The sequence below is a fragment of the Rhinatrema bivittatum genome, chromosome 1 (genome assembly GCF_901001135.1).
Source record: "Rhinatrema bivittatum chromosome 1, aRhiBiv1.1, whole genome shotgun sequence".
In the NCBI taxonomy this organism is placed as follows: domain Eukaryota; kingdom Metazoa; phylum Chordata; class Amphibia; order Gymnophiona; family Rhinatrematidae; genus Rhinatrema; species Rhinatrema bivittatum.
The window spans coordinates 678,253,897-678,272,402 of NC_042615.1; the positions used below are offsets into that span (position 1 = coordinate 678,253,897).

An 18,506-nucleotide genomic window follows, 5' to 3' on the forward strand; every position below is an offset into this window, starting at 1 on the left:
CCAGGAATCACCGCTAGCCAATCCAAAGTCAGGAACCAGGAACACCAAGACGAGACAGGAACAAGGATCCAAAGCGCAAGAAGACTCACTGAAGCAAGCAGACTTAAACAGCGCTACAAGAGACGTTGCCAAGTCAAGGAATGAGCCGAGGAAGCCTCCCTTTATACTTCCTCTATTCTGGCTTATTGGAAGCAGCTGTAAGTAGTTAAAGGGGCCAGACCCCTTTAAATCTAGAGAGGAGGCGCAGCCTCGCACCTAAAGATGGCAGCGGCCATCTTGGATTTCCTCTGCGGAGGAAAGACTGCCGGACGCCGCGAGGGAGGAGCAGGGACAGCTCCCCACCCGGCGGCCATCCCGGGGACCCGCGCCGGAGCGACGGGCATAGAGTCAGGGGTTTCCTTAGGAGCTGCTGCGGCGGGTCACCGCTGCGGGCAAGGTAGGGGGCCGCGGCCGTGGCCATCCACGGCCGCAGAACACAACACTGATTCCATCTGCTGGTAGAGGTGCATAACTCACTTGTTCTGGATTCATCTAACTGTCCTAAAGAAAAGGAAATAATTAAGTAAGTACTGATTTCTCATAATCTATTTTAAAACGTTTGTAGCTAGCCCATCCAGTTCTAGGTGGGGCACTGCAGTACACTCATAAGTATAAAATCATAAAATATACAAATGCAACATCTCCTATTCCATAAGGAGGACAAACATATTGCTGCTTGTGAATTTGCTTCTGTTTTTTCTTTGTTTTCATGAATTGTTCCTCCTGCTGTTGATGTGGCAAGGCCTAGTGCCTTTGATATTTGGGCAGGTTTTTTGCCAGACTCAGAGACCTTAAAACTTCTCATTTATATCCAAGATAATGCATTTTTTAAATCTCTTTTTGCGCTTTTGTTATGACTTCCAAATAATTTATTTATTTATTTATTTATTTATTTAGTGATTTTTTATATACCGCGGCACGTTAAAAACATCACCTCGACGCTTTGCAAACATGTCCACTGACTTTTGCTTAGTTCTGTCTGGCAGAATGAGGCTGGGTGTGCAGAAATGCATTAGGCCGGTCTGCAACAACTGGCACTGATGAAAATGGCTGTGCACTGTATTAGGCTTTGTATCCCAGGCCTTTTGCTTCAAAGACAGAACAGAACAGTCCCGAAATGTTGCAAAAATGGTCCACACAGCAGATCTGTAAAGTTGTGACTGAGAACACTGTTTTTAATGGTTCTGGACCATCGCAGTTTTTCAACTCCAGTGCCTAACAGGAAGTCATCTACAGGCAGCCTGGTAGTACAGAAAGCACATCAGGACAAATTTCTATTGTTCTGAATCTCCACGTTCCATATATTGAATTTGAGTCCCAAAATGTAGATTGCATGATAGCAACCTTCCATTAAGCGAGTTTCTGTGTGATGAGGGATTGCTTGTAATTTTAAGGCTTTCTTGATCTCTGAGAGCAAAACGTTTTGCTTTTAGAATTGGCAGGTTTCAAGCACAACAAAGGGGGGGGGGGGGGGAATGATCTCCCGGTTAAGATGAAAATCAGTCATCTTTCGAATGAGCCATGCTACTGACCTTTTCATATGAAGTTTAAGAGAAGTGGGCCCCTTCCACTGGAATGGTAATTTTCATGCTTAGGTTGGCAATAGCAACAAATGTCTTGACTGCTTTTTTCCAGGTCTCAAGGTTCCCCATTGGCAATTTGTTCCTTTTCTTTAGAAAGAAAGAAAAGTTTGGAAGGTTATGCTCATTCAGGAAATAAAAGTTCCTCAGTGATCAGATCTATACACAGGATTTCACCTCCTTTTTGCCTCAGGTTCACAAGAGATGGGAGGCTCAGTTCCAATCTTTGCTGCTGAAGCTGAATATCGAATGCTGCAGTGATTCACCTAGCTGTATACTTTAATTGGTTCTTGAGGAAAAAAAGGAGCCCTTTCCTTGATTTCTCATCCAGGTCTATTGATGACCCTGAGGAAGGAAACTGGATATAGCAGGCAAAGAGCCCCAACCATTGTAATTCAGAGATAGAGGAAAAACTGAGACCCAGTCTAGGCCTCGAGTCTGTGAGACTTCAGGGGGAGCAATCTGAGATGGAACCATAGGCAACAACTGAGGCCCAGGCTAGGAAGAGGCCCAAAGCTGGAGGGGTCTTCGTGAAAATACTGGGACAGCAACAATAATTTTACATTTCTGTTGTGCTTCTAGACATATGTAGCATAATACACATACGCAGAAATGGCAGATCCTACTCCATACAGCTTGCAGTCTTTGCAAGACAAAAATACAGGGCAAAAGACAACTGGGAGTTTCATTTATTAAGAAAATGGTTAAAATCAACAAGGGCTGTGATCAGGAGAATCAGAGGTTAAGATTTAAAAGCAACCACTAAAAGGTGGGTGCTTTTTTAGACTGGATTTCAGTAAGGCCAGAGAGGGAGCATAACTCACCAACGCAGGAAGTCTACAAGCATGCGGAGCAGCAAGGTAGAAAGCACGGAGTTGGGAGTCCGTGGCGGAGAAGGGCAGAGATAGCAGTGACTTACCCAATGAGAAGAGTTCACAATATGGGGTGAAGAGAGAGAGAGATAAGGGAGAAGAGGTAATGAGGAGCTGCAGAATGAATGCAACTGTAGATGGATAAGAAAAGCTCGAACTACATGCAGAAGCGGCTAAGGAGCCAGAAAATCAACGGCCATGCAAAGTGTCTTGGCTGTTGGGGGTACAGTCCTTGGAGAGAACTTATTTGGGGCAGGCAAAACTTTTCAGCTTCAAAAAAGAACATTTGGAATCTGATAGGAACATTGCACAGCTTGGACAAAAAGGTTTAAAAACGTTCTCCTCATTCATTTCCTTTCTGTCTTGCAGGGCTCCTTACAGGGAACATAATTCACCATAGTAAAGAAAAAGAATTAAACATTTTTCTTACAGATTTGCAGGAAAGCCTGAGCGGATGTTTAGCCGATCCTGGTCAATCTTCCTCGGAGATAGTGGAAAACTCTCTGGCACCGAGCAATGGTTTCAGTGTATGACTGGAAGAGAGAGAGCTGTGCCTATTTACAGGCTCTTCAGCAGCACCCGGAGTACCAACAGGTTTGGCAAGGCAACCTGTAGCACTCCTAACCGCTGAGCCTCTGCTCAAGATGCTGGCTGTGGTATCCATTGCAGGTTCAGAAAGGCAGCCAAGACAAAAAGTTCTCTCGTCCAAGGTGCAGATGCTGGTGCTCTTCTTCCCTTGCAGGTTTGGGAGAGTGGCTAGCTCCCTGAGAGAGCAAGCTGTTGCTCTAAGGTTTGGTGAGGCAGGCCTCCTCTGGAAGAAAGGTGCTGCCAGGAAATCCACTTCTTCATGGTTTAGCCTCTCTCTGGTGCTGATCCCCATTCAAGATAGTTCTCTCGGTCGCTGAGGTGGTGACCATCTTTGTGAAACCCATTGCTGCTTTGGTTGAGCAAAAAAAAAAAAAATCCTTTGCAAAAAGGAAAGGAAAGTTTACAAATGTTAAAATAGCTGTCGCATTGGTAGTTTGGTGCTTGCTGCTGATCCCAGAGCTGTAACTGGAGTGAGGAAGAGTAGGAGGTGCCGTGGCCCCTACTAGTGGATCAGTGCTATTAACCCCTGATCAGAGCACACCCGTCACTACTGACTTCTGCAAGGGTGTACTAGACTTGGGGAAGGACATTTTCAAAGCAAATTAATATGGGTAGAAAGTGTTTTACCTGCATTCAACTGCTGTCTGATAACTGCTCTCCCTCAGCATAACAACGTCTGCAACGTGCAAACTTTTATTATCCGCATTAAGAGGAGGCATTTCTGGAGCTCCTGCTTAGGTTGGGGGAGGCATTTTCAACTCTACACTCATCCTTTTCCTTGGAAAAAGTTTCCATAGGAAAAAAAGCAGGTGCAATTATGCATGGGTTCTGGCAAGTTTCAGTGTTTTTGCTTGGAAACTTTGTGCAGAGTCCTTAGTTTAAAGTTACCCATCTGTCTTTTGCCTCACAATGGGCAGCTTGAAAATTGTCCCCTAGAGGGTTAATGCAGATTCAGCCTTCCTGGCGGTAAATAAACTTTTCTTACAACCAGCATGAATTGGTGCACTGCTTCCACCAGTCTGATACAGCCTTTTCAGAGATGCCTAATTTTAAACTTCTCAAACCGGTGGAAGCAATAAACTTAGGCATTCTGTTTCGGACGTTAACACCAAGGGTTTGTGTGCCGAAAGCTATGGTCTCCGCATTGATTAGTCATTTTCTTCCAACTTGTGGCGCTGAGAGAACTTCCTGAAAGGATGTTTTATGATTCTGGAAATGATGTGCACAGTCACAAAAGCAAGGGGTACACGGTGTGATCCATCTGGAGGTATTTAGCCCCAACAACATTTTTCTCACACTGCTAAAGACTTTCTGGACCACCTTCTGGGATATTTGGCTTCTTTCTCATAGGGGAGGACCGCTGTGAATAATCTTTTTACGCAGTTAGCAATTTCCCAGAATACTGGACTTTAACTTTGTAACGTGTTCGTCATCAAATATTTCCAGAAAAGTGCAGAGAGCCGAAGTTTAGCACGCATGATGTCAATGTTCCTGATGTAATCCCACCACTTCCTGCCTATTGCCTTGCGTTTTGGGCCTGGTATACTAAAAGGCTTTTGCCATTTTATGTCAGTGAGGAAAAATGCTTGGTACATCTGGCCCAAAATGGCAAAAAGCCCTTTAGGACATCTGGACCTTTAGTAGCCTTTAACTGTAAAATTGGAAAATATATTTGCTTGGTACGAGGATAAAGCCTGCATGTTACCCCTTCTAATATGCTACCTTAATAGGGTTCTCTGCCCCTGTGCTTCACTGGGTGGTGCTTGCTCTGCTAATTATACTAAATTACTTATGTTTGCATTTATCATCAGTGGATATATCTCTGTCTCCGGCAAAAATCCTTTAATGAAATCAGTGGAATTTTTTTCTTTATATCTAATGCAACCTTTCAAAACAGAAGAGCCATTTCACATGTTTTTTTCTTTTTCCGAAATATTTAGCGAGCCGCAACCCTGTTGTAAATTGGACACACATCCCCAGCAGTTTCTCTTTCTCTGTCTCTCTCATTCCTAGCAGCCACACACTCCCCCAGCTTGTCAACTCATCTGTCTCTCTCGCGCCTATTCCCAGCATTCCTCTCCCCTAGTCATTCTTTTTTTCTCCCTATTTCCCAGCAGTCACTCTATTTCTCTTCCACCAGCTGTCTCTCTGTCAAGCCTTCTGGCCTCAGCAGTCTCTCCCTTCGTCCCCAGCTGTCTCTTCCAGTCTCCCTTTTGTTATATGCAATAAGAACATAAGAAATTGCTATACTGGGTCAGACCAAGGGTCCATCAAGTCCAGCATCCTGTTTCTAACAGTGGCCAAACCAGGCCACAACAACCTGGCAATTACCCAAACACTAAGAAGATCCCATGCTACTGATGCCAGAAATAGCAGTGGCTATTCTCTAAGACAACTTGATTAATAGCAGTTAATGGACTTCTCCTCCAAAAAACCCAGCTACACCAACTGCACTAACCACCTCCTCTGGCAAAAAATTCAGAGCTTAATTGTGTGTTGAGTGAAAAAGAATTTTCTCCGAGTAGTTTTAAATGTGCTATTTGCTAACTCCATGGAGCGCACCCTAGTCCTTCTGTTATCCGAAAGAGTAAATAACCGATTCACATTTACCCATTCTAGACCTCTCATGATTTTAAAAACCTCTATCATATCTCCCCTCAGCCATCTCTTCTTCAAGCTAAACAGCCCTAACGTCTTCCCCATCTCCCTGCAGCAGTCTCTCCTCTCCATCCCCAGCAGTCTCTCCCTATCGCCCTCCAGCAGCCTCTTCCCTCTGTGCTCAGCAGTCTCTCCCTTACTCCCATTAGGCTTTCCCTATCTACTCCCAAGCAGTCTCTCCCTTTCTCTTTCTTCCCAACACCAATCCTTCCTCTCTCTCTCTCCTCCTCCTCAGTCCCTCCCTTCCCCCCCCCTTTAATTTCATAGTTTAATTGGTATTTTGAGTGTTCCACTTGCTTTGCTTTATTGACTCTCTTACCGTGCTATAATTGTTAATTCATGTTTTGTTTTGTATTATACTATGGGTTTTATTGTACATCACCTTGACTGGTTTATCAAATGCATTAAACTAAACTAAACTCTCTCTTCCCCCACGCCAGTCCCTCTTTCTCTCTCTCCCACCACTGTATTTACTATCTCTCTTCTCCTCCATCTTTGGCAATCATTCACTCTATTTCTCACTTAGCATGCAAGCCACCTCCCACCGCAGAGCCCACCTTCAGGCACTTCACCAGGAGGTCTCTCCTCCCACACATTAGTATGGGTTGCTGCCTCCTTAGGACAGCTGACAGTGAAAACAAGAAAACGAGCAGCCCAAACCAAATTTGGCCCGCAATTAATGCTGTCATGCAACCTCCTGTAACTGATGCAGGTAAACGATGCTTCTTACTTCCGCACGGGCCAATGACACTGATCCTACTTTTTTTTTTTCTTCAGCGCTGCCTGTGCAGAACAAAGACAAAGAAGCGTGTCTTCAGTTTGGGCTGCTTTTTTTTTTCTTTTCAGCTCTGTCAGCGGTGGAGCCATATTTAGGTGTTAAAAGAGCCACGGGTTGCTGACCCCCTCATGCAATGTATTTATATTGTACCAGAGAACAAATTACATTCAGGTACAATGAATCCCTTCCTCAGAGGAGCCTACACATGAGGCAGTGGGAGGTAAAGTGACCTGCCCAAGGTCACAGCAGGTGTTGGCAGCAGAAGCGGGGTTTGAACTGTGATCTCCTGGAGGTCCATATTCAGACACAATCCGGACAGCATAGTTAGCTGGATAAACTTATCTAGCTAAATTTGGAGTTGGCCAGTTAACTTAGCCGACTAACTCAACTCCTCCTAGTTACAACCCCGGAAAGCCCCTAACTTACGGGCCGATACAGTAAAAGTCACACGATTCTATATTTAAATGAGGGCCCGTGGCAAAAAGAGGCGCTAGGGACACTAGTGCGTCCCTAGCGCCTCTTTTTGGACAGGAGCGGCGGCTGTCAGCGGATTTGACAGCCGACGCTCAATTTTGCCGGTGTTGGTTCTCGAGCCCGCTGGCAGCCACGGGTTCGGAAACCGGATGCCGGCAAAATTGAGCATCCGGTTTTCAACCCGCGAGCCGCAGGCTGATTTCAATTTTTTTTTTTTTTTTAACTTTCTGGACCTCCGACTTAATATTGCCATGAAATTAAGTCAGAGGGTGCACAGAAAAGCAGTTTTTACTGCTTTTCTGTGCACTTTCCCGGTGCCCGGAGAAATTAGCGCCTACCTTTGGGTAGGCGCTAATTTCTGAAAGTAAAATGTGCGGCTTGGCTGCACATTTTGCTTTCTGAATCGCATGGGAATACCTAATAAGGCCATCAACATGCATTTGCCTGTTGCGGGCGCTATTAGGTTCGGGGGGTTGGACGCGCGTTTTCGACGCACTATTACCCCTTACTGAATAAGGGGTGAAGCTAGCGCGTCGAAAACGCGCGTCCAATCACGGGTTAACAGTGCGCTCCACCGGAGCGTACTGTACTGTATCGGCCTGTTACTTGTCTAAATTCCTGCCTCCTAACTTATTAGCCTGCGAGAATTTAGCCTGATCTGTGCCCAAATATTCATGTAGCCGGCTAAATGCTTTTGAATGTGGACCTCCTGGTTCCTAAGCAATGACAATCTGTAGGCTACTCCCTCTCTTTTCATGCCATATGAAGAGTATTTGTAAGTTTCAAAGTATTCCATATAACAGATATTCAGCTACCCATTGCTTTTTTTTTTGGCATTGAAGACTTTTAAATACAATAAAGACTTTTAAATACAATAAAGACTTTTTTTTTGGCAAATTGTAAAAAATAGGAGTAAAAAAAAAATAACAAAAACAAAACATTTCATGATGTCTTGATTGCTGTGATCCTTTTCTTTGCTCTATTTGAAAACAGTGCTTTATTTTGACTTTGGGTTAGTGTGAAAGGGTAAAACGTCTGTTTTCTTCATTTTAGATAAGATGGGAAAAAAACATCACATTGGGGGAACCTCCAGGATTTTTACACTCTTGGTGGTGGTAAGTACAAGGCATAATTCCATCCTTTTGTTCTGGATTTATTTATTTTTTTACAAATCATTTATGTTCCGCGTAATCTAAAACATTCAAATGCGGATTACATTAAAACATTACAATCTAATGTGCCAATGCGCAGCGCCACAAATGGCTTCGCAAACGTATTTACATGCGTTAAAACGGCAAATAGCCTGCATAATTGTGCCTGCAAATGTTAATGCGCACTATTTGCCATTTTAACAAATGTAAATTTGTGTTTCCGAAGCCATTTGCCAACCTTATGCTAAATCGCGAATGAGCTGAAAAATCACGCAAATCTGCTTATTTGTGATTCACCTTTGGCAAATTTACATGCCAGAAATTTTGCAAAAGTGAAACTTTTTGGAAAACACCTCTGGGAGGTGTAGTTAAGTTTCTTTGCACTGAAGTTTGTGTTTTCAAAACACAAGAAAAATGCTGTGATTCCTCTTTCCGTATTATTTAAATGAGTCGGCCGCACGGGAATAGCTTAGCATTGGTTCTGGCTCCTTTGTGTGAGTTCCTTTGCTGTTTAGTGCAATGCATGAAGTCAAAGGAAAGTGTTAAGTTATGTAATGTTAGAGTAGCACATAGCACACGTGCCTGTGCAGCCTGTGCAAGCTTAAGCTAATGTTTGTGCGTGGTCACATACATCACAATGTAATATATGATAAAGTGTAATATTAACTATGACAAAATCATATCAAAGCGTGCCCCCCAGCAAATGCAGTGCAAATCTTTTTATAGTAACTATTTGCCATTTTACAGTACATTATAGTGAATTTATTGATGGCAAAGGAGGAAGCAACACATTTTGACTGCAGATTAGGTCCCTGGATGCGGCCATTGTTATGCAGGGGTCTGTTTTTCAAACTGGCTGCCCCTGTGTATGTTGTTTTACCTAAGGCTCAGGGAACAATAATCAAATATCCATGGGGCCTTGCAAGCTAATTTTCAAAGGGATTCTCCCTGAGGAGTTTCCTTTAGGAAATTCAGGTACTTGGGGGGAGGAGGAGGAGGAGAAATTGTTTCATCCGCAGAAATGGCTTTGAAAATTGCCTTCTATATGCCAGCTGTCAGCCAGAATTGATTGCCTCCAGGACATCGCTTCTCATCAAAATCAGTGTTGATGTCTTCACTCTTTGGTTTTCTAACATATTTGGATTTAGTCACTCGTTGTTCTAAACCCTTGGCTGGAGGCAAATTTCAAATCAGGTACAGTAGGTAGGTCCCTGCCCCAGAAAGTTGGTACCTGTGGCAATGGAGGGCAAGGTGACATGCCCAAGATCACAAGGAGTGTCATGGGGAGAAGCAGGATTTCCCTGGTTTCCCAGACCTCTAACTACTAGGCCAATCCTTCACTCCCATTTAAACCAACATCCAAGACCCCTATCCCTCAATGTTTTTTAGTCGGCATCTCAACCTTGCTTTTACCACTGTCCTCTATATTTCTCCTATACATGCTTGGATGCTGGTCACGTTTGCTTTCCACCAGTTCTACTGGTAGGTTATTTCAGTCATCTATTACCCTTTCACTAAAGTAGTATTTCCTCAGATTTCTTCCCTCCAAATTCAGATCATGTTCTTTTATCCTTGAGTATATTTTTTCTATAGAAAATTGCCCCTTCCTGTATGCACCGTCCCGCGTCTGGCTGCTCTTACCTCCAGCCCCGGGCCAAGGGGGGCCCACTGACGGCACGGCTAGCGAGGATGCAGCTGATAGCCGACGCGAAGCACTAGGAATGCCGCTCAGCTGAGTGGGCATCCCTAGGCGCATGTGCGGCTTGGGCACTTTTAAAAGGCCTGCAGCGGGGGAAAACCACTGCGGCACTCCTTGATGACATCACAGGCCTTCTACTATATAAGGCCTGCTCTGCCCTGCCTTAGACGCTTGGCAATAGGTCAAAGTCTTCATGGTAGCTGTTTGCCTCACTGTTCCTGGTTCCTATTCCTGACTCCGTTCCAGTGCCTTGACTTTGTTTTCCTGTTTCCTCCTTGTGTCTTCGGAGTTCCTGCATTCCTGTCCTGTGGTCCTCATTCACCTTCTGTGTCTTCCTGCTGTTCCACCTGCTCCCTGTTCTGGGATTGACTTCTCAGCTTGAACTCAGTTCAGATTCTTGGCTCGTCTTCATTTGGATTCCTGGCTTGATCTCGGATTGCTTCTCAACCATGTTGTCTTCCACCCTCCCTGACTTCGGCCTGCTTTTGTCTCTGCTGTCTGCTGCCTGCCCCTCTACATGGATGGACTTTGTTTTCTTCCTGCTGGTCATTGACCTCTTCTGTGACAGAGTCTTCTCTTCACAGAAGCCCTGGCCTAAGTCCTGCCAGCCCCGGCACCCGAGGGATCAATATAAGGGGAATGAGTGCTGATATTGGTGAAGTTCCTGTTGAGCCTCTTCTCCTGCCAGCTCTGCCTGCTGTTGGCGAGGAACTGCAGGACTTCTTCCTGTGAGTAGTGCAAACCTCACCTTGGTCTAAGGGTCCACTTCTGCAACAGATTGCTGAGGCCATGGACCCAGTGGATCTCTTGGACTTTCAGGCCATTTTTGTCCTGACATAGAAGATTCAACAGCAGCAACACTTCCTTGAGCTCTTGGCAGGATCCATGGAGCGTATTATTGCTTGCCTCAATGCCAGGGCAGCCTCTGTGGTCTCTCCGCTTTCTGCATTACCATCAGCAACAGTGGCTGTGCCCATGGTACATCTCCTGGTTCCTCCCTGGTTTGCAGGAGACCCGAAATAGTACTGCGGATTCTTGAATCAGTGCTTCATGCATTTTTCACTTCAGCCAGCACAATTTCCCAGCAACTCCATCAAGACCATCTCTGTACTCTCTCTCCTGGGTGGGAAGGCCTTGGCAGATGCATTGCTACAAGATGTGCAACAATTTGTTAAGGCCTTCTAGCTTGTGTTTGATGAACCCGGCTAGCTGGCTATGGTGGGTTCAGATCTTCTACACCTCTAGCAGGGCAACCGGCCCTTGATGGACTACACGATCGAGTTCTGAACCATGGCCACAGAGTTGAACTGGAGGGAGTACAGTCTCCGGGATGAGCTAGCCACCTGGGAACTTCCTGAGTCCCTGGACATGCTCATCAACCTAGTTGGGAGAATCGACTGCCGCCTCCAGCAGTGGACCAGGGAGCTGCAGCTTCCTCGTAGGCAAGTGGTTCTGGCTCTGTCCTTTTCGCATCCCCTTTCCTCAGTGGTGGTTACGGTTCCTACCACTGTGCGGGCCAAAGAACCCATGCAGCTTGGGCAGGGACTCCTGTCTCTGGAGGAGAAGCTCTGCTGCCTTAACCTGGGGCTTTGCTACTACTGTGCCGGGTCCAGACATCAGCTGGCACACTACCCCAGAAACCAGGAAACTAGCAAGCCTAGGAACTAGTTGGGAGATGACCCCAGGCTTTACCGCTCCTGCTTCCCAACTCACCCTTCCAGTGTCTATTTTAGATGGTAGTCATGAGTTCCCTACTTTAGTGTTGGTGGTCGATTCAGGCGCTGGGGGGAACTTTATAGTGAAGGCCCTTGTGGACCATCTAAAGCTTCTGGTGTTTCCTCAGAAGACGCCACTAGTTATCTTCTCCATACATGGAGAGCCATTTCCTGGACAGATCACCACCTTCACGGCCCTCCTGCGACTCTGCACTGGCATTCTGCATGTGGAGAGTATCATCTTCCACATCACTGACAAGGTAACCCCATTGTGTTGGGGTTACCCTGGCTGCAGCTCCACTCTCCTCACTTTGACTAAGGCTCACTTCAGCTGCAGAGCTGGAGGGTCAGTTGCCATGATTCCTTCCTTCAACAAATTGAACCTCCACTGACTCTGCCCCTGGCAATGACTGTTGGGGCTGCCTCTCCAGTACACGGAATATGCAGATGTGTTTTCCAAGAGGAAGGCGGAGATGCCTCCTTCCCACCGTACATTCGAATGTGCCATTAATCTGCTACCTGGCACTGATCTACCACGAGGAAGAGTATACCCCTTTCATGCTGGAGATCGCATCTGTGTCCGAGTACAAGACTGTTACCCACTGCCACTGATTTCTGAGCCAGGGGACTAGAGTGTTTACGAAGTTGGACCTTCGTGGGGCCTACAATCTAATTTGAATAAACGAGGGCAATGAGTGGAAGACAGTGTTTAACACATGGGTCGGGCCCAAAAAACAGCAGGGTAGGCGATCCAGTACAGCCGTGAGGAAAAAAACAAAGAAATGGATGCCACAAGATAGTCCTTTTCAACGTTTAATCAAGGAGACGTGTTTATAAGAACACATGGGTCGGCCACCATGAATCTGGTGATGCCCTTCGGTCTGTGTAACAATCCCGCAGTATTCCAAAAAATGATGAATGAGATCTTTAGAGACCTCCTGTATATCTGGGTCATGGTATACTTCAACAATATCCTTATCTTCTCAAAGGACCTCTCCTCCCACCATCAGGATGGTCGCCAAGTTCTCCAGAGGCTACAGACAAAATAAATTATATGTGAAGCTGGAGAAGTGCCTCTTCGAGAGGGAGAACCTACCTTTCCTGGGGTACATTGTCTCCAGTAGGGGCTTCCACATGGATCCAGAGAAGTTCAAGTGTATCCAGGACTGGTCGCAAGCTTCTGGTCTCCGGGCTCTGCAAAGGTTTTTGGGTTTTACAAACAACTTCTAGCCCTTTATTCCCAATTACTCTCGGATCGCCCTCTACTCATAGCACTCACCTGGAAAGGAGCCAATTCCAAAGTTTGGCCTCCTGAAGTGGTTACTGCATTCCAAGAGTTGAAGAAGGTGTTCCTCCAGGAACCGTGCCTCCATCATCCAGACTCCACACATCCATTTATCTTGAACGTCGATGCCTCCTCCTTAAGTGTGGTTGCAATGTTGAGTCAGCAGTCCAGTATGGGGGTTCTTCGCTCTTGCTCCTTCTTGTGAAAGATTTCCTCTGTGGAGCAGAATTATGGGATCGGAGACAGGGAGTTGCTGGCCATCAGACTGGCACTTGAGGGGTGGTGGCAATGGTTGGAGGGTGCACAACACAAGATTGCGATATACACCAACCATAAGAACTTGGAACACCTTCATCACGCCCAACGTCTGAATGCACGCCAAACTCGATAGTCCCTGTTCTTCGCATGTTTTGACTGTCCTGCATCCAAGAACGCCTGGGTTGATGCCTTCTCCCAATCCTTTGAGGCAAAGGATATGCCTGACCTCCCCAGTCACATTATCAACCTGGCCTGTATTCTCTTGGCCTCCTCTGTGACCTCCCTCTAGAGAAGATAGTCTTACCACACTAGCTCCAAGAGAAAGTTTTGAGATGGTCTCACGACTCCCACATTTCAGGTCATCCTGGGTGGGCTCGGACTCTCGCACTGCTCCAGCAGTATTGCTGATGGCCCCAGATGCAGAGAGATGTCAGGGCCTACGTGAACGCAGAAACCACTAGTGGGACAACCCTGGGGACTATTGCACTGTTGTTGGCCCCCAAGGATCCCTGGTCCCATCTGTCCACTGACTTTGTTGTGGACCTTCACCTCTCAAACAGCTGCAGCACTATTTGGGTTGTTGTTGACCGATTCTCAAAGAAGGCTCACTTTGTTTCCCTTCCTGGCCTTCCCTCAGAACCTGAAGTGGGCCAGACCGTTACCCATCACATTTTCCATCTGCATGGCTTACCTAAGCATATCATTTCAGATCGGGGTGCCCAGTTTACTGCCAAATACCAGTGCTCTCTTTGCCAGAAATTCAGCATCACATTGGACTTCACCGCTGCCTACCATCCACAATCCAACGGCCAGTCAGAGTGAACTAATCAGACCTTGAAAGGCTTCCTGAGGGCACAAAGGAATGAATGTCAGGACAATTGGACTGCTCTCTTTCTGTGGGCAGAGTTCTTCCATAACTCCCATATTTAGCTCCGCCACGGGAGCATCACCATTCCAAATTGTGTATGGAAGACAGCCTTCTCTGTTACCAGTCCTACTGACCATTCCATCCCCAGAGCTCCAGGAGCTCCATCCCCAGAGCTCCAGGAACTCTGGATTCACACAGAGGAGATGCTTCAGAAAGCAGCTCAAAGGGCCAAGAAGGCAACGGATGCTCGCTGGCGGCCGGCTCCGCAGTTTAAACCTGGGGACAGAGTTTGGCTGAGTACCCTCCATGAGGCTTGCCCCCCATTACATCGGGCCCTTCCCTGTTTCCCGTCAGATGGGACCCGTTACCTATCTGCTATGCCTACCTACTTCCTTGGCAGTCCATAATGTCTTCCTTGTCTCCCTTCTCACGCCATTAGTCCTCACCTGGTCATCTCGGAAGGTGCCAAGACCCCAGGAAGTGTCCACCAAAGAGAGTCAGGTCTACCAAGTGAAGGAGATCTTGGGCATTCGATGTCGAAACAAGAGGTGGGAGTACCTAATCTCCTGGGAGGGGTATGGTTCAGAGGAGAATGCATGGGATCCTGCCTCAAACATCCTGGACAAAAGTTTCCTGAGGGCATTTCATGATTTGGAACCCAAGAAACCTAAGACCTTGGAGGGGATACTGTTGCATTTGGCTGGTTGTGAGTTTGTTCCGTGACCAGCCACTCTTACCTCCAGCCCCAGGCCAAAGGAGGCCCATCGACGCCACAGCTAGCAAGGATGCAGCTGTCCGTCACACAGGCTTGACGCTACACACTAGGGACACCGCTCAGCTGAGCGAGCATTTCTAGGCGTGTGCACACATGCGGCTTGGATGCTTTTAAAGGGCCCACAGCTGGAAAAGCATGGCGGCACTCTTGATTGATATCACAGGCCTTCTACTATATAAGGCCGACTCTGCCCTGCTTTAGATGCCTCGGCCATAGGTCGAATTCTTCGGAGTAGCTGTTTGCCTCGTTGTTCCTGGTTCCTTTCCCTGACTCCATTCCAGTGCCTTGCCTTTGTGTTCCTGTTTCCTCCCTGCATCTTCAGAGTTCCTGCATTCCTGTCCTGTGGTCCTCATTCATTTCTGTGTCTTCCTACTGTTCTGATTGCCCCCTGTTCCTGGATTGACTTCTTGGCTTAACCTTGGTCGAATTCTCGGCTCATCTTCATTTGGACTCCTGGCTTGACCTCGAACTGCTTCTCAACTATATTGTCTTCCACCTGCCCTGTCCTCTGCATGGACTGACTTTGTTTTCTTCCTGATGGCCATTGACCTCTTCAGCGATGGATTCTTCTCTTCCCAGAGGCATGCACCTAAGTCCAGCCGACCCCAGCTAACGAGGGCTCAACCTAAGGGGAACGAAGGCTGGTATTGGTGAAGTTCCTGTTGGGCTTCTGCTCCTGCCACCTCTGTCTGCCGACAATGAGGACCTGCAAGGCTTGTCCCTGTGGGTAGCGCCAAACTCACCTTGGTCTAAGGGTCCACTTCCGCAACAATGTCAACCTGTTAAATATTTGAATATTGCTCTCATATCTCCCCTTTCTCACCTTTCCTGCAGTGAGTACATTTTGAGTGATTTAAGCCGTAATATTTAGGGTTTGCCCTGTAACATTTCAGTAGCTCTTTTCTGAGCCATTAAAATCCTCTTGCTGTCCTTACAAAGGTAAGGCTTCCAGAACCGAACATAGTACTTAAGGTGGAGGTCTTGCTAGTGACCTATACAAAGACATTTCCTTCTTTTTTTCTGCTGGTGACACCTCTGCTTATGCAGCCAAGCATACTATAAATTTACCTTGTTGCTTTATTAAAGGGGTGGCCAACCTTTCACAGACTAAGAGTTAAGGAAGCAGAATATACTGCACTGAAGAGCTTCATGGTTTCAAGAGACAGTTGGTGTGAGGGGAAGGCATGAGCAGCTTGGGGCAGGCTGTGAAGGCCCTTCAGACAAGGAATTTGTCCCTGACTCCGTTGATTGGTTGGTGGGAAAGGCATTTGGCACTTGCCTACCCTGAAATTCGCTATGCTCCTTGTATGCTCCCCTTACAAAAATTTCTTGAAACTTCTCAGGGGAATCTCCTCTTTCCCAGAAATATGTCTCTCACTCTCAGTTCACTCATCCTGTCCCCACCAGTCTCTCTCTCAGTCCCATCCCATTCCTTGCAGTCTCTCTTATCTCCCACCAGTCTCTTTTAGTCCCTCCCATCCTGTACCCACCAATCTCTCTTTTTCAGTCCCTCCATCTGTGCCTGCCTGTCTCTATCTCACTTCCCCCACCTTGTCCCTACCAGTCTTCTCTCTCTGAATCTCATCCTGTCCTCCCCAATTTCTCAATCCTCCCATTAGTCTCAATACTCTCACCTTGTCCTCGCCAGTATCTCTCTCAGTCCTCCCACCCTGTTCCCTAGCTGTCTGACCAACCTCTTGCTTTCCACCCATTCTATGCCCAGTGTCTGTCTTTCTGTCTGTCTTGCCCCCATCCCTTCCCCTGTCAGTCTCTACTTCTCAGCAGCCCCAGTATAACATTCCCCAACTCTCAACAAGAACAACAAAAGGGGCTCAGTGGCTCCAGCTCTAACACCTCCACCTCACCCCTTGTACTACTTTGTCCACCCTCTCCTTTCCCTCTGCCCAGTACTAGCATTTCCCCTGCCCACCTACTCTCTTTCTCTCTCTCCTCTGCCCCCACCCCTTTATTCTCTTCTTTCTCCCTCTAACCCCTCTCCTCTAGTGAACGCTCTGGCTCTCTCGCATACACTCTCTACCATTATTCCTTGTGGCTTTCACACACCCACTCCCCTTAACCCCCTCCCACCCAACATTCATCCCTTTTCAAGTCACTTCTTCCAGAAGCACTCATCCCCTCTTGCACTGCCCCTTGTATGTCTCTCTCAAACCCTTTCCCTTTCAAATCACCATCTCCTGCTCTCTCACATCTCCATCCTATCACAGCTCTGGTTTCCATTCTCCCCTCTGCCCACCGCCATCCCATTACCCCTTCGGGCTCTGCTACCCTCCCTCTCCCCTTTCACCATCTCTGGCTCTCACCCTCCCTTTCACCGTCCCTGCCTATGGCTCTCTGTCATGTATCTTCCCCCTCCCTCCCCCTTTATTTATTTATTTAAAATCTTTATTTCCCACCCAGCCACCATTCTGTGCAGGTTACAATGAACACTCATAAAAATCCCCCACACACCCTCATCACCATCTCTGCCCTACCCTGACTGACATCATGTTTATTTTTTTTTACCTCCCCCCTCAATCACCACTGCTGGCTTTATTGCACACATACCCTTCCCCTGGCTTTCTCACACCCTTCTACTGCACTTGTCCATGTTTTTGATACACTTCTACCCCTGTCCCTGGCTCTGTTGTACCCCTTTCCACCCCACTATGGCTCTTATGCAAAGTCCTATCCCGGAACTCTCTCCTGCCTTCTGTTCCCTCACCCAGGTCCAGGTCCCCTCATACCTGTTGCAGAACAGGTGGCAGCGTGGAGCTCAGAGAAGAATAAGGTGCCAGACAGTTCAATTTGCATTACTGACTTTAGGGAGCGGGAAACAATATTTACCCCTCCTCATCTCTCCCAAAGCATAAACCTCTCCCCACAACTCTTCCATTCACCCTCTCTTTCATTGCTCCTTCTTCAAGCATTTGCACTGCCCACCCCCAAGTATCCATCAACTATGTTCATCCCTTCTGTCCTCATCCTCTTTCAGTATTCACCTCATTTCCCTTCCCACAAATCATTCTGGTCTTACCAGAACTCTGGATTATTCCCTCCTCCCCTCTGCTGTCAACTAAATCCCAAGTCTTGGGAGCATAGTGAGCTGCTGGGATTGGGGTAGACCAGAGAAGAGCCTTCTACTCCTGGCAGCAGGTGGGGCGGGAGGGCCGGAGCAGAGAGCTTCCAATTTCTTGAGCATTATTCCGTTTTTTTCTAGCCCCCCCCCCCACCCCCTTCCATGTCTCTTTCCCTTGACATGGTGAGTCTGCCCTGTAACAGATTTTGCAGCAAAGAAGCATATTTTTTTCACAAGTCCCTCTGCAACGTTGCTAATTAAAGAAGTGGCCCTCGCACCAAGTTTCAGCAGAAGACACTTCATTGACCAGCACTCTCTGAGTTCCGTTGCCTAACCTGTTCCTCACCAGCTTTGCCTCTTTTCGTCCTGCTCCTATGTGTAGTAATTGGACATCTCTCATCTGGGGCTCCATTACAGGGGCAATTTTCAAAACTGTGCGGACAGATGCAAAATCGACGGGTACTTTTACCCACGACTTTGCATCAGTTCTCCAATGGAAAGCACCTGCAGATATTTGCGCCTGTGGTTCTGAACATGCACAACCATGCACGCTGTTGCCTCCCCTGACCTAATCCCGCCTCTGAGCCCACCTGCTTTTCCGGTAGGTAAAAGCAAATGCGCCGTTGATCCCCACATGGAGAGCGTAGGCCATTTTCAGGTAGCTTGTTTACCCAGGTAAATGACTTTTGA

At 47.1% G+C, this 18,506-nt stretch overlaps 1 protein-coding gene across 4 annotated transcripts in view; it reads left to right on the forward strand.

The window, feature by feature from the left end:
* The window catches only part of SSBP2 (single stranded DNA binding protein 2), a 596,076-nt gene that overhangs the window by 158,957 nt on the left and 418,613 nt on the right, over window positions 1–18,506 (forward strand). For all 4 annotated transcript variants that reach the window (XM_029574010.1, XM_029574027.1, XM_029574019.1 and 1 more), the window contains exon 3: window positions 8,043–8,104. In XM_029574010.1, coding sequence (XP_029429870.1) covers window positions 8,043–8,104 — 62 coding nt within the window. The remainder of the gene's footprint in view (window positions 1–8,042; window positions 8,105–18,506) is intronic.